This window comes from Hyperolius riggenbachi, chromosome 1 (assembly GCF_040937935.1).
Source record: "Hyperolius riggenbachi isolate aHypRig1 chromosome 1, aHypRig1.pri, whole genome shotgun sequence".
Classification (NCBI taxonomy): Eukaryota; Metazoa; Chordata; class Amphibia; order Anura; family Hyperoliidae; genus Hyperolius; species Hyperolius riggenbachi.
In genome coordinates, this window is record NC_090646.1 from 305861021 (window position 1) to 305878130 (window position 17110).

The following is a 17110-nucleotide window of genomic DNA, read 5'->3' on the forward strand; positions in this document are numbered from 1 at the left end:
GAAAAGCAGTTTAGATGGCATTAACCGTACTATTATAATGCAAAGAAACATTTAACAATATTGGATAAGAGGTTTAGGAACAGGCCTACAGCTATTCCTCTTATTAAAGTAAGGGATGCTAAAGGGATGTCCACTGTTAACCCCTATAGGATCACACAAATATTTGCTAAGTTTCAGGGGATCCCACTTTAATCCCATATCCAGAATTAACCACTTTACCCCCGCGCGTACGTATTTCTCCGCCCCTTTTTCCATCCTTTAACAACCAGGGACGGAGAAACACGTACTTTCCGCGTTCCCGACGCTGCCCGCGCTCCCGCTCGTAAACACGCCGCCCGCCGCTAGTAAACACGCCGCCGCCCGCTCGCCCAGAGATCAATGAACGGGAAAATCCATTCCCGTTCGTTGATCTAAGCCCCGCAATGATCAGCTGCTCTCCTATGGGCAGCGCGATCATTGTGAGAAAAAACTCACGTGTCCAGCCTCCTTATACTTCCTCCAAGCTTCCGGAAGGAAGCTTGGAGGTCGCATTAAAACAAAAAGTTACTGTGGCCATCTTGTGGCCAAATAGTAAACTACATCTTACACATTTTTCACATACAAATAAATGACTTTTACATATAAAATTAACTCATTACCTCCCACACTCCCCATTTTTTTTTTTGTAATTAAAAAAAAAATTAAAAAATGTACAATTAAAAAAAATACATAAATAGTTACCTTAGGGACTGAACTTTTTAAATATTTATGTCAAGAGGGTATAACACTGTTACTTTATAAACTATGGGCTTGTAATTAGGGATGGACGCAAAAATGAAAAAAATGCACCTTTATTTCCAAATAAAATATTGGCGCCAAACATTGTGATAGGGACATAATTTAAATGGTTTTACAACCGGGACAAAAGGGCAAATACGTTTCATGGGTTTTAATTACAGTAGCATGCATTATTTAAAAACTATAATGGCCGAAAACTGAAAAATAATTATTTTTTTCCCCACATTTTTCCTATTTTCCCATTAAAACACATTTAGAAAAAAATAATTCTTGGCATAATGTCCCACCTAAAGAAAGCCTAATTGGTGGCGGAAAAAACAAGATATAGTTCATTTCATTGCGATAAGTAATGATAACGTTATAGACGAATGAATGGAAGGAGCGCTGAAAGGTGAAAATTGCTCTGGTTCTCAGGGGGTAAAACCCCTCAGTGGTGAAGTGGTTAATAACTGAAAAATTCTTTAGCTCAGTTTCTTTGCCTTCTGTTGTGGTTCTGGGCCCTGATGGCTTTTATTATTATTATTATTATTATTATTAATAAAAAAAAGCTGGTAATTTAGACCCCTTGCTTGCAATGGCCTGAATGTCCTATGGGTGGGAAAACCCCCACCCCACTCCATGCTCACTATATCACTATGCTGCCAAAAGTAGAACAGGACATCCTTTGGCCGCGTACATTTAGACCTATCATGGACCTTAAAATTGTAGATAAAGTCCTAGCCACCTATTTGAACTCCATTTTCTGTGATGTTATACATAGAGATCAGGTGGGATTTGTCCCAGGGATATAAACCAGCAAAAACATTTGAAGGGTGACTCCTATTGTCTAGCTTCTTAAAGGAAACCTAAAGCAAATGGGAGAAAAAAGGTTTAACTTACTAGGGCCTTCTACCAGCCCTCTGCAGTTGTCCTGTGCCCACATCGTCACTCTACAATGCCCCTCTTTCATCTGGATGTGTGGCCCTGGTCCGCACGCCTCCTGTGGACAGGAGTGATCTGCGCATGCGTCCACAGGAAAATCACTACTGCACATTTGCAGAACACTCTCAACGATGGGAGAGTGATCGAGGACAAACAGGGACCAGTTAAGCCGAAAGAGGGGGCCCAGGTAAGTTAATTTTTTTTTTTAAATTTGTGTAACATCTGCACTTGCGGGCGTGCATGGTGTCTCCGCAGCTGCCTCAGTTCCCTGCTCGGAGGAGTTTTCCGTTCCGCCGGCGTCTAGCACGCCGGGGACGGAATTGTCATTAGCACATAGGGTTGCTGTATCGCGCAGCCGCGTGCGTAGACAGGACCTTTATGCTGGGAGGAGCCGCGTCAGATGACCCGCTGGTCTGGGAGGAAACCAGGGATTTCACACAAGACTAGGACTACTGTTTATTGTATTATTAGTGATATTCTGTGTATGACTCTGGCTTATCTCTGACTCCGCTATTGCTTAACGTTCCTGTACCTCTGCCCATCTTATCTAGTTGCTGAACCTCTGCCTGAATACCTACTACTCTTTTGCCTACTGATTCTGTACTGTATCTACCTCTCAGTTGCCGAACCTAGCCTGTCTGACCTCTCTACTCACCAGTGGGCCCTTGCCACTGGTGAGGTGCCTTTCTGATAGTACCCACCAGCTCCTCTGGTGAGGTTTAGTTAAATCTACTCAGTTACCATTTCTGATAGTACCCACCAGCTCCTCTGGTGAGGTCTAATTAAACTAATCAGTTACTGTTGCACCAAGCACATCTCACTCTGTGTTCCTGTTAGCTATACTTGCATTATTGGTGATTCTGCAGATCACCACATGATCAGACGTCTGTGTTGCTACACCAAAACATTATTACAATCGTTACAATTTGCTTTACATGCCCTTTAAGCATGTAATACCTGACCTGGCTTATCATTGGACATTTATAAAGCATTCAGTACCCTTTCGTGGAGATACCAGACTTTTGTATTACAGAAGAGAGGATTTGGCCCACATTTCTTAAAGTAAAACTCACCTCAGAATTTCCGCTCTTCTCTAAAGAATAAGCTGCAGCATGATTACCTTTATGGGCAAAAAAATGTCTTCATTATAACGTATGGAAATCCTAAAAAAATAATAAAGTTTAGAACTCGGTTTCATTTTGCAGAGAGCAATTAAACCTCTGTGTTTACTGTGTGGGGAGACGCAGACTATCCAGCAAGCTTATGGTAAACCAGAACTCATTGGCGTGTGTAAGGGGCTACAATGGACCAAAAAGCTCTCTTACTAAAATGCTATGGAAAACAAAAATCCAAGGTGAAAATAAAGTGATGAGAAAAACAATTGTATCTCCTAAAAAAAATGACTTTTTTAAAGCTATCCCACAGTTTTATTTTGTATTGAAATCTAGTTTTTACCTTTTCATTGTCTCTGCTCAATGACACCTTTATTGAAGTATGCTAGAGCTCAAATCTATAAATTATTGACTCTTTATCTCTTTCCTGCTCCAGGAAGCCATTTACTGACAGGAAAGTATTTTATAGCTGTAATTACTTATCAGTGAGGGTTATGCTATAGTCTGACCCAGTCCGACCCAATCCCGACCCGGATAGAAACTGTCACTTCCATACCTGATGTTTATCTCTTTCAGGCAGTAAAAGAAAAAAAAGGAACATGTGTGGGCTTGGCACTATACATACACATATCTATCTCATCGTGTCACATTACCTCGGTTGTCCTTTAAAACAGAAATTATGTGCAATAAATCAGGTTGGAGTTAGCTCCGAAATTTCTCCCAGTGCATCACTACTGAAATATGCAAAGTACCCATTGTTGTCCCTGTGGGCTAGAATGCAGTGATGCTTTTTAATATTACAGAGCCATACTAATCCAACATGCATACAGACTGTTTTGGATTGATTGATTGATCCTCATCAGTGCAGGGCATGGATTAATGTGGCTCTACTATGGTGTAGGACTTGAAACACTCAGAGTTGGCGTGTGTAAGGGGCTACAATGGATCAAAAGGCCCCCTTACTAAAATGTTGTGGAAAACAAAAATTGGCTTTCTTAAAACAGAAAGTATTTGCAATAATTCAGGTTGGAGTTAGCTCTGAGATTTATCTAAGTGCATCACTGCTTAAATATGCAAATTACACATTGTTGTCCCATTGTTATACATGCCAATGAGTTCTGGCTTACCATGAGCTTGCTGGGTAGTCTGTAACTCTGGGTGTTTCAAGTCTTACTCCATAGAGCCACATTAATCCAGGTCATGCACTGATGAGGAGCAATCAATCCGAAATAGTCTGTATGCATGTTGGATTAGTGTGGCTCTGCTGATAAGAACTAATTAGAGTCTAAACAATTTGCTCTGGATAAACATTCACAGAAACACAGAGCAGTGGATTTCACCAGCAAAATAAAGACTTTTTATTGTGTGCTGTGCAAGAGTTTGGTTCCGTTTTAAATTTGATCAAGATACTTCATTTTAGTCCTTTGGCTGACACAAAATACCTTTAAAATATTTTGAGGCGCTGCAAAGCATGGCCACTTTTCCCATTCATTTTTATTTTAGCTGTTGTGTTACTTAAAGAGGAACTCCAGTGAAAATAATGTAATTTAAAAAAGTGCTTAATTTTTACAATAATTATGTATAAATGATTTAGTCAGTGTTTGCCCATTGTAAAATCTTTTAAATCCCTGATTTACATTCTGACATTTATTACATGGTGACATTTTTACTGTTGGCAGGTGATGTAGCTGCTGCATGTTTTTTTTGGGCAGTTGGAAACAGCTGTAAACAGCTATTTCGCACAATGCAGCAAGGTTCACAGACAGGAAACTGCCAAGAATACGTACTCAGAATTTTTGTTTGTGGGAGGGGTCTCACCACAATATCAGCCATACAGCGCCCCCTGATGGTCTGTTTATGAAAAGGAATATATTTCTCATGTAAAAGGGGGTATCAGCTACTGATTGGGATAAAGTTAAATTCTTGGTCGGAGTTTCTCTTTAAGGTTATCAGGCCATACATCAGGTGACTTGGCGGCCGATCGACCATCCAATTCAATCATTGTAATTGAATTGGATGAAAATTGGTGCCTCCAAGTGCATGCCCAATGTGACCAATTTCGGGACTAGAGATGGCCCGAACTGTTCGGCGCGAACATCGGTGGTTCGAGTTCACGGTGAACTGCGATTTGTATGCGAGTTTGACCTGCCCCCTATACTACATCATTAGGCTAAACTTTGACCTTCTACATCACAGTCAGCAAACACAGGGCAGACAATCAGGCTACACTCCCTCCTGGAGCCTCCCCCCCCCCAATAAAAAGCAGCAGCATCACTCTGTGTGCTGTGTAGGTAGTGAGAGAAGGGAGAGAGGTTGCTGCACAGATTAGGTAAAGCTTAATTAGGCTGTTGTTAGGCTTGTTAGCTTGCTCCTTGATGATACTTATTGGTAAGAACCACCCCTAAACAGCTCTGTTGAGAGCGGATGTCCTTTTGATGTGTTTTTTTTTTTTTTTTTTTTGTGGCCCACTGACACTTGCATATACAGCCCTGTCAGTTGCAGCTGCTAATTGCTATACTGTGCAAGGCCTGGCACATTCAGTGACTACCTTTTCACTGCACCTGTGTGAGACAGCTGCATATTTGTAATACTAGTCACTGCATACCTGTTCAGTGTACCTGTCTGTGCGACAGCTGCACATTGTATTGATTGCATACCTGTTCACTGCACCTGTGTGTGTGACAGCTGCACATTGTATTGATATCAGTCCTTGTATACCTGTTCACTGCACCTATGTGACTACATATTGTATTAGTCAAGTCAGTGCATACCTTTCACTTCATCCCCACCAATATGGACAAAACAGGCAGAGCCAGAGGTAGGCCACCCGGCAGGTCTGTTTGAGGTTGTGCTGTCATGATTTCGTGCGGCCCTGGACCAAAGTACAGTGTTCAGAAGGCACGTGCCATCAACCCCCAAGATTGTCAGGATGTAGTTGACTATTTAACACAGAACACCTCATCTTCCTTAGCTTCCACACAGAACCGTGATATATCTTCCCCCTCCTGCTCTGATTCTGGCACCCCACTTAACACTCAGTCGGCCGCCACCACCAAAGTGTCATCATCCCAGGGCTCAGTGATGTGGATATTTTTTGTGTGTCTGCCTCAGATGAGAGCAATGCCATCTGTACTCTCTGCCACCAAAAATGGAGCCGTGGAAAGACCAAGACCCGCGTAGGGACAACTTCCTTATGAAGGCACATGATGAAAAAACTCAAACTGCAATGGGATGACCACCTGAGGAAAAGCAGCAAACAAAAGCAAACCCACACACCGCAGATACAGGCCGCATTTATTTCTCAAAAAAGGCGATACCCAAACTGTACCGTGATGTTGAAAGGCAAATGGTGTCATCTCCGGCACACAGCGTTGGGTCAAGGGTCCAACGCTGTGTCAGGCCTGCCCGAAGACTAAGTCAGTCCCCACACACAGCATCTCTGCCTGCACGCCATGTGACTGCCTGCCCCAAGACTAAGTCAGTCCCCAGTCCCCACACAGCATCTCCCACCAACAGGGTCCAGGACTCCAGGTGGATTCCTGAATTTTTAAAGCCGCCGCTAACAAAAAGAATAATAATTTCTCTGGCTGCACTGTGGCTGCAACAACAAAACAAAAGGCATGTACATGTGTCAATTCCCCTTTGTGATGGTTACCTGCCGCGGTAAAGGGGCTTGCGTATCACAATGAAGCAATGACCGCCGGCTATATGAGTGTGTCGGAGGGGGGGGGGGGGGCACACCCAATAATAAGGTTGTTGCTTCATTGTGGACAGACCAAATTTGATCAGCTGGACACTGGACAGTCACTGTTATTCTATCATTGAGCTACCACAGCCCGTCGACCATATGAGCTTGAAAACCGCCATGGCCTGCACTCTCGCCATGGTGCGCACCAGTCCAACAAGACCGTCACTACACAAACAGCTGTTTGTGGTGCGTTACACAGTGAGTTTGGTGTGTCAGTGTGAAGCAGTACACTAATTACACTACCTGATTGATGTATACACATGCAAGATGTTTTAAAGCACTCTAGGCCTCCAATTTAGCATTGCAATGTGATTTTTGCCCTTAACCTTCTTGCCGGTTATCCCGAACTCAGTTCGGGGTAACCTGCACAGGAGGATTTCTCAGGCCCCGCTGGACCGATTTGCATAATTTTTTTTTCTACACGCAGCTAGCACTTTGCTAGCTGCGTGTAGTACGCGCTCGCCGCCGATTCGCCGCTACCCGCCGCGCCGAGCCGCCCCCCCCCCCCCGCCCCAGACCCCTGCGCAGCCTGGCCAATCAGTGCCAGGCAGCGCTAAGGGGCGGATCGGGATTCCCTCTGACGTCACGACGTCCATGACGTTGGTGACGTCATCCCGCCCGGTCGCCATGTTCTCAACGGGATTTCCTGCATACTCTGATCGCCGAAGGCGATCGTAGTGGGTGGGGGGATGACGCCGCTCAGCGGCTATCATGTAGCGAGCCCTGGGCTCGCTACATGATTTAAAAAAAATTAAAAAAAGTGCGGCGCTGCCTCCTTGCCGGATTTTTTAGAACTGCAAGGAGGTTAAAACGATGCTGTGCGTCAAATCCAGATTTTTCCCCGGGACTTTTGGCGTGTATATCACTCCGTCATGCACCCCTCCAGGTGATAGACCCTTTAAAACATCTTTTCCATGACTTTTGTGGCCAGCATAAATGTTTGTAGTTTTCAAAGTTCGCCTCCCCATTGAAGTTTATTGCGGTTCGCGAAGCTCGCAGGTTTGCAAACTTTTGCGAAAGTTCGTGTTCGAGGTTCGCAAACCTAAAATTGGAGGTTCGAGCCATCTCTATTCGGGACGAAAATTGGTCGCATTCTCGATCGTGCATGCTGCAAGATGTTGGGCCGACTTGCTCGATTAGGTGTGCGGCGGGAATGGGTTGCAATCTCCTGACGGTTGATGAACGCCATGAACCCCCCAACGCTGTGCCCCCCTAACGTAAATGTGCCCCTCCACTGCTCTGGGCGCATTCCACTCTTCATACACGCACGCCCCACGGGGTTTCCTAGTAAGGGTGCCCATGTTCCCTCTAGACCCTTAAACCGTAAATTCTTGGTCTCCAGGGACTGTGGACACCATGTAGTCTAGGCCCATGTGTACACATGGGCCTAGACTACATGGTGTCCACAGTCCCTGGAGACCAAGAATTATTCTACCACATTATCCAAAGGGACCCATGACTTGCTCTTTTACATCAGAAAATTGATTGCCTGGTAGAAGACTAAAATAAACTGGCTTCTTTTGTTTCCTTGCTTCTAAAATGACTATAGCCAGAAAATGGAAAAAGGCAATTTATAATCTTGATGAAATTAAGGAAAGAATGAATAACTTAATTGTGAATAAAAAGCCAACTAGCATTCTTTGAGACACAAAAGAAATTCACAAATGTGTGGCGGCCATGGATCCTGCTGGAATTTCCTGTGGTAGATGAAGCTACTCTTGTGAAATTTTGATACTTTCCAAAATTCCTCTTCCACTTTTACAGTTCCCCCTTCCTTGTTGCAGCCCAGGTAACTTATCTTCATAAGGACCACTAGGTCCTACTAAGCCCTGCAGTTTCTTGATATAAGTCACTTCTATGCTCAGCCATTGGAGTTGCAGCAGGACGACAGCATTGTTGCCCTATAAAGATACTATTTATGGTGGCCACTAATGATCCAATCTTTTTCACCCAATCTTACCAGGCCTTTCTGGACGAGCTTTCTCGTCCAGAAAGGCACTGCTACTTTCCCTGCGTGGTGCGCGCGATCGGGCGCGCGCCCGCGTGCGCACCCGCCGCTAGCCCCCTGATCAGTGAATGGGAATATAATTCCCATTCACCGATCTAACTTCCCCGCAGAAATACCGATGCTTTCTATCCAGAGAGCGTGGTATTTCTGCCCCCCAGGAAACAACTCCCCTGCATTTAAGTTCCTGGATGTGACATCGTTCGCATCCAGGACTTTTCTCACTGTGGCCATCTTGTGGCCAAATAGTAAACTGCACCCACACACAGTTTTAATTAAAGAATTAGATTATCTTACATTTAAAATTAGCAATTTCCCTCCCACACCAAAAATTACCCACATACACTTTTCATTTAAAAAAAAATAAAAAAAACACAATAAAAAAAAACAAAAACATCATAAATAGTTACCCAAGGGTCTGAACTTTTTAAATATGCATGTCAAGAAAGTATGTTATTATATTATTTAAAATTATAAGCTTATAAATAGTGAAAAAATTGAAAAAATGCACCTTTATTTCTAAATGAAATATCGGCACCATAAATTGTGATAGGGACATCGTTTGAATGGTGTAATAACCGGGACAGATGGGCAAATAAAATACATGAGTTTTAATTACGGTAGCATATATTAATTTCAAACTATAATGGCCAAAAACTGAGAAATAATGAATTTTTTTCATTTCTTTCTTAATCTTCCTGTTAAAATGGATTTAAAAAAAATAATTCTTAGCAAAATGTACTACCCAAAGAAAGCCTAATTAGTGGCGGAAAAAGCAAGATATAGATCAATTCATTGTGATAAGTAGCAATAAAGTTATAGGCGAATGAATGGGAGGTGAACGTTGCTCGGATGCATGAGATTTTCGGCACTGCGGCGCTGAACCGGATATAATATAAGGGAACAGCCTAAATTATTCATTCAATATATTCACTCATATATACCCTTATACTACATAAAGTTCCCAAAGCACGGTGCTTGGGGGTAATATTCGACTCTACTCTCTCTTTTATTCCTCATTTTAACTCCATAACCAGCTCCTGCCATCTCCAACTCAAAAATATATCTCGCATCCGTCCCTTTCTCACTCAAGACACAACCAAAATGTTAATACATGCTCTTATAGTCCTCGTCTGGACTACTGCAACATACTACTTTGTGGACTACCTTGTAACAAACTGGCCCCGCTCCAGTCAGTACTGAACTCAGCTGCTCGTCTCATTCATCTTTCTTCTCGATCTTCCTCAGCTGACCCTCTCTGTCAAGCTCTTCACTGGCTGCCAATTAACCAGAGGATCCAGTTCAAACTCCTAACCCTAAAATCTACAAAGCTCTCCACAATCTCTTTCCCCGGTAGATATCATCACTCATTTCAGATACAAACCCAACCACAGAGGTGCCTGGCTCTTCTACTGACCACATATGTTATTGCTCCGTTGTTATTGCCTGATGAAGCGGGATCAAACCTGCGAAAAGCGTTGCATATTTGGAGTTCATAAATAAAATATATTGACTGTGTTTACTACAGTCGTTGTGTGTCTACTTGGGGTAGGTAAGTCCACCACTACCTCCTCTATTTACCAAGAATTGGGTTTTTAAGCTCATTTAGCTTCCTTTTATCCTTTTGGCACCTTTGTTCTCCTGCATAATATTGAGTCCACCCCCTTTTTCTCATCTACAGAGAGCGACTTCTTATTCCTGAGTGGGGTCAGGAAAGTCTCCCCACCTGCCTTTACAGTGGTTGCCTAATGGTAACCCTGGTTTGTGAGTATTAATATTTACTCTATCTAGTAACCATTTACCAGTACATATTACACTATTGGGGCTCTTGGTGTTCCTTGTTTTTATACTGCCAGATATAGCTGTCTTGGATAGAACTTTTACAGTTTAGGTCCACATTAACAATAAACCTGCCCAGATTTAACTTCCACTTTTACCTTGCAGGGCCCATTACGAGCAAGATCTACGTGGTGTAAAATCCTCTCAACTTGGAGATTGTGAAGGTAAATTAAGTTTTTTTGTTTGACAATTTACAGAGCTTAAAATCAGTTTCATTCATTTAAAATTGATGTGACAAATTATATATTTTTTTTAGGTTTGGTCACACCGTCTTTAATGGATAATCGTAGAGTTGAAGTACCCATCAACATGCTAATAATTTCCACCGTTGCAGCTTTTGTGGTAGGTGCACTACTGTCTGGACTGGGTGTGTGCTTGTTTAGCTCTTGGCAACACACAAAGCTGCAATGCACGCCAAAAGAAAAGGACAGCAGCTTAATACTGGAAAATTCTGTCAACAGTATGAGTAGAAGCAAACATATCAGTTATTTAGAACATGACCCCCTTCACACCTGTCTGAAGCAACCTGAATGGAACCTTGGACACGCCAATGAACATATTGGTATTCCACCCACTCCAGAACAGACTCCAAAGCAGCACAAGAGAAGTCTTAACTCCCAGGAATACAAAACTATTGCCTTGCATGATCCATCATTTAAAATATCACATTCAGATGCCCACCACTTTGCCTCCTCCAGTTTACCTATAGATGGGGACTTTGGCTCACAAGTTACACAATGTTGGAACCTACATGGAGGAGATTCTCAAAGAACCTTAGTAAATAAGATGGACTTCAACTACTTACCCATAAAAAATGATGAGCCTCAATATTTAGCACAGAGTGGAGAAAATATATGGCACTTACACCATTACAATAATGTCTCTTATTGCATTCCGCATTATGGGAAAGATTCCTGCATGTTACCAATACCTTTGGAGGAAAACCAGTGTGTACCTCATTATAGGAGCAACCCTAACTTTCTATCTAAGTGCGTACAAGAGAAATTAGCTCATTGTGGAGAGAAAGTGCAGCGGCAATCTTCACAGGACCTTGACTCCCAATACCGGCATTCAAATATGCCCTACATATGGTCTCTTAGTGAGCACAGACGTGTTGTGTCTGCTCCCACATCAGAACTTTTCTTTCAACAACTATCTCAAAGTAGTACATTACAGGTTTCCCATCTGAATAAAAATCTGACCTTTAATAGTCGAAATATCAGGTCCAAATTTTCTAGCACAATGTATATGCACCAGGTACCTTCTCATAGTACATCTTCTGCCTCTGACATAAAGTTAATGTTACAATTTGGAATACCACATAAATCCCATGTCCCATGAATTGGACATAGGATTTAGAAAGGGTGCAATGATAATACATGTGTGAGAATACAGAGATAGGATGGCGCAGCCTAAAACTATGAAAATATAAAGGGTATATGGGTCCAAAGATTATTGTCTTTTAAAATTAGCAAAGGTTTGCATCTTGAAATATTTCCAGTTTTTTTTTTCTTTTAAAAGGCTTCAAGCTATGTAGAGGGCTCCCCTAGGTTTAACACAGAGCGGAAAATATGAGATATATCAGTAGTGATTTCAGGTTGATTTCTTACTGTATTTAAAGGACCCATGACTGGAATGCAACAGTGGTTTAAAGACTACCTCCAGCCAAAAAAAGGTCTGAATGGCAATACATATATGTAGTCTAGGCACTGTTATATGAACTTATAAAATTTACATCTGGTACATCATATTGGATAGAACAGACTCCACTAACCATCCAATTTCTATTGAAAAATCGTTCAAGCGATCAGATAATTCTAATCGGAAGCAAAAACGTTCACTACACCATCAACTAACCAATCTTTGCTTCCTATCAATCACAACCAACAAGAAAATTCAAATTTTGGTTTGACCAAAATCCAATCGGACGACTATTTTTATAATCGTTCATAATCGGTTGTGCCCATCAATGGAGATTATTTTCAACCAAATTTCTGATCACTCAAAACGATTTTTTGCTAGTAATTGGACCGTTAGTGGCCACCTTAAGGAGCACTTCCTTATTCCTCCTGAAGCTAAAAGCATTGTGCCCACCTCTTCAGCCTGGTTAACTCCCCTGCCCCTCCCTCCCCTGCTGTTTGCCTGCCTGGATCAAATTACTTCTCTTTTCACAAACTGTAATACAGATAAAAGACAGGAAAACTGCAGCATCCTGTCTGTCGGCTATAATTTTAGATGTCTGTCTGTCTGCCTAGATTAGATCACATAGACATGAGGAGTGGAGTTATGACATCAATCCCCCAGCATCCATTGCACCTATAGTTTGGAAAGAAAAAAATGCCCACACTGGGATTTCAAGATTATATGTGGAATACGGACCCTGGGGGTGAGAAAATCACACTTTATCATGTGTGAGTTTATATATCTCGGCAACTTATTAGGTTTAAAGCAAACTGTAATTTATAATTTAGGTACGCTTTAATAAAAGTCAGCTCTTTTCTCAGTAAGCTGTGACTCTAGGCTATACTGCCTTCTAGTTGTTTGATTTTTTATTTTTATTTTTACAAAGAATTGAGTGATCCTAGACATTGCAGGTCACCATGGTTTTTAGTCAAATTCAGAAACTTAAAAGAAGAAGAGGGAATATCCTATATAATAAAACCCCTGTGTCTCTGCATCTCGTGTCAGTGTGTGTGCGTGTGTCCCAGCGTTTGCGCTACTGCGCAGGTGCCGCAGGGACAACCTTTGGACAGGGAACAGGAGAGCCATGGGGTGACCGGCCGGGCGGACGTGTGCGCACACGCGCTGGCAGGTGGCAGCGGTGACGGACCTAGCCCATTTTTAAATGGGCTAAGGTCACTAGTTCTGTATAACAGCCATTGGGGTAAATTTACAAAAGAAAGGTAACCATAACAGGTGCAGACAGTGCAGTGCACAATATTACTGGGGTTTGCTAATTTACAAAGAGAGTTACGCAAATTGCATAACTTGCTACATGCAACACTTATTGCTACATGCAACACTTAAGGTCCTTTTACACTTAATGCGTTGGTATGCGTTAGTGTGTGTTAGTATGCATTGGTAAGCGTTTTTTCCATTGCAGTGCATTGTGAAAAAGATTTCAGTTAAATTGCGTATAGTGTGAACTGTGCCATAGGAATACATGGACATTAATTTGAAAATCAGTTTTCTTTCAGTTATAACTGAGAGCAACTAATTAAAGTGTGCTTCCTCCAGCCCCATGCACACGGATTGCTCCCACGCTGCTATCCTCAGTCTTCTCCAGCTTCTGTACCGGGTGCCGTTACTTCTTCCAGTCGCGGCCAGTCTGCACAAAAGAAGTGCGCCCTCTACTCCTCTTTCCGGTGGCTGCGGCAGACTGGTCATGATTGGAGGAAGTAGCCCGGTACAGAAGAGGACTGAGAATGTCGGCCCCAGGTATGTATAAAACGTTTACTTTATTCCAGCTCTGGTTTCCTTTAAGTGTATAAGGACCCTAAGGCCCCTTTTACACTTGATCAGTTGCTCTCAGTTATAACTGAAAGGACAACTGATTTTCAAAGTAATGTTTTCCTATGGCTCAGTTCCCACTATACACGTTTTAACTGAAAGCTATTTCACAATGCACTGCTATGGAAAAAATGCGTACTAACACACACTAACCCATACCAACTGATTAAGAGTAAAAGGGGCCTTACAGTGCTTGAGTAACAAGCAGCGTGAGTGAGGACTTTATGTAATGACTTAGAAAATTTAGTATCTTGCTATGTAAATTGTGTAAATTACTGTAATCTTAATGCGTGCTGTTTGCACACGTTACAATTACCAATGAAAGGACAGCTAGTACCTCCCCTTTCTTCGATATTGAAGGTCACAGTAGTGAAATAAATGGAGCCACTAAGATCCCAGTTCCAATTCATAATAATCAAAAATACATGGGGTGATATCGGTTTGATTGCCACACAGCAAATGTCACCCAGTAATATGGGCCAGGGACTGCTTTACTATTATGCTTAAAAAAGGGGTGCAAGGATTAGTGGTTTAATGTGTTACCTACTAGCTCCTTTAACTTCCCTGAGGGTATCCCCGAGTCAGGCGGGAAAAAACAGCCAGGAGCGATAATCCCGGGCCTGGCTCGGTGAAGCCGCCGGGAGGCTTGTGCAGAGACTTATGTACAGCAGGCATTTTAACTCATCTCCCCTGGGATCCAGACTCCGGCAGCCATTCTCCTTCCTGTCTTTGGAGTAGCTGCATCCCTCTGGTGAGATCACAGTCTGTCGTCATGAATTGTAGCACTGGATCCTAGGAAGGTCAGTAAGTGCAGGGCTGCTGCAGATCTTTCTGCGGTGTGATTTTTTCCCCCCTGATTTTGTAGGGTCTAAAAGCAAGCTAAAAGATTGCACTGCTTTTAGATCCTAAAATCTGGAAATAATCAAACCGCCAGGAAGGTTAAGGGCTGTTTAACAATACAAATCGCAAAACTAAATTGATTTCATAGAGATTTTACAATGCGATTTTGAAGCGATTGTCACTGGATTCTAGCAACACAATGAGAAAACAGAGAAAAAAAAATGCACCATGCACGACTATAGGGATCAAGAAAAATCAAATCACAATAGTATAAAAGGGTCCCTGTGGTTTTCATTATTTTTCTAATGTCCTTGTGATTTGCTTGCAACTACAAAATGAAGCATCATTGAGTGTAGTGGAAAACAACCCTAAGTGGGTTGTAAGGCAGGAGGTAGCCTTTCCGAAATTAATTAGCAAAGGGGTGTTTTTCAGGCCTTTTCTGAATTCATCCCCGTGTAAGAAATAAAAATGTAATACATTTATAAAAATCAATCTTTTAGGTACAATTTTCGGTAACAAAACATTGAGAATTATTGTGTGTTAACAATGGTAACAATGACAAAATATCATACACACAAAACAAGATATAACATCAAAATACTGAATGCAATCATGTGTTCTAGAAGTATCTTCGTGCATATTTTGGGTTTCTATGTAGTTATTATAATAATTTGTATATAAGTAGATTATGTATGTTGAGTGAGTGACTTATGCTTGGAACTTATTAGAATTTGCATTTCTTCAATGCTAGCTAAATAAGTTTAGTTATACAAATATCTAGTTAATACATTCAGTTATGCAAATCAAAGTTATTAAAAGGGTTATTAGGGATGGTCATTGAGATGCAAAAAATCTAATAAATGCATGCATTTTTTAATGTCAATCTATGCGCCTTTAAATTTACTTAACAAATGTAACCTCAGCTTCATGCATAAGTTTTTATAAGAATTTGCATAATCTTGCATAATTTCAGAAATAATTGCATCTCATTGACCATCCCTAACAGTAAAGACAGGCAATGAAGTATATCACCTCCCAGGGATCTAGACTCATTTGGGTCCAAATGTTGTACAGACATTCTGTTGCTATAGAGTTGGGAGGAGGGACAACAGCGCAGGTCCTTGTAGGGGCATGGGCGGAGCGATCGCGTCATCCTTGACGCGATCCTCCGCCTCCGCCTGGCGCCGCTCACCCGCCGCAACATCCCGCCGGCCATACCGAAGCGCCAGCGGGATGTTAACCCGACGATCGCCGCATACAAAGTGTATAAAACACTTTGTAATGTTTACAAAGTGTATTATACAGGCTGCCTCCTGCCCTGGTGGTCCCAGTGTCCGAGGGACCACCAGGGCAGGCTGCAGCCACCCTAGTCTGCACCAAGCACACTGATTTCCCCCCCGCCCCCCTGCCCCAGATCGCCCACAGCACCCCTCAGACCCCCCGCCCACCCCCCAGACCCCTGTTTGCACCCAATCACCCGCCTAATCACCCATCAATCACTCCCTGTCACTATCTGTCAACGCTATTTTTTTTTTATCCCCCCCTCCCTGCCACCTGCTCCCTCCTGATCACCTCCCACCCCTCAGATTCTCCCCAGACCCCCCCCCTCCATGTACTGTATGCATCTATCCCCCCTGATCACCTGTCAATCACCCATCAATCAGCCCCTAACCTGCCCCTTGCGGGCAATCTGATCGCCCCCCCACACCAATAGATCGCCCGCAGATCCGACATCAGATCACCTCCCAAATCCATTGTTTACATCTATTCTCTCCTCTAAACACCCACTAATTACCCATCAATCACCCCCTATCACCACCTGTCACTTTTACCTATCACCCCCTATCACCACCTGTCACTATTACCTATTATTTACATCTGTTCTTCCCTGTAATAACCCACTGATCACCTGTCAATCACCTATCACCCCCTGTCACCCCCTGTCACTGCCACCCATCAATCAGCCCCTAACCTGCCCCTTGCGGGCAATCTGATCACCCACCCACACCATTAGATCGCCCGCAAACCCGCCGTCAGATTACCTCCCAAATGTATTGTTTACATCTGTTATCTTCTCTAAACACCCACTAATTACCCATCAATCACCCATCAATCACCCCCTATCACCACCTGTCACTGTTATCTATCAGATCAGACCCTAATCTGCCCCTTGCGGGCACCCAATCACCCGCCCACACGCTCAGATTGCCCTCAGACCCCCCCCCCCCTTATCAATTCGCCAGTGCATTAATTACATCTGTCCTTCCCTGTAATAACCCACTGATCACCTGTCAATCACCTGCCAATCACCTATCACCCATCAATCACCGCAGATCCGACATCAGATCACCACCCAAG

The 17110-nt window shown here is 42.8% G+C and overlaps 1 protein-coding gene across 1 annotated transcript in view; it reads left to right on the forward strand.

Moving 5' to 3' along the window:
• LOC137509098 (semaphorin-6B-like) overlaps positions 1–13429 on the forward strand; it is a 729870-nt gene extending 716441 nt beyond the window's left edge. The window contains exons 12-13 of the mRNA XM_068233804.1: positions 10508–10566; positions 10659–13429. Coding sequence (XP_068089905.1) covers positions 10508–10566; positions 10659–11743 — 1144 coding nt within the window. The 3' untranslated portion in view covers positions 11744–13429. The remainder of the gene's footprint in view (positions 1–10507; positions 10567–10658) is intronic.
• The last annotated feature ends 3681 nt before the right edge of the window (positions 13430–17110 follow it).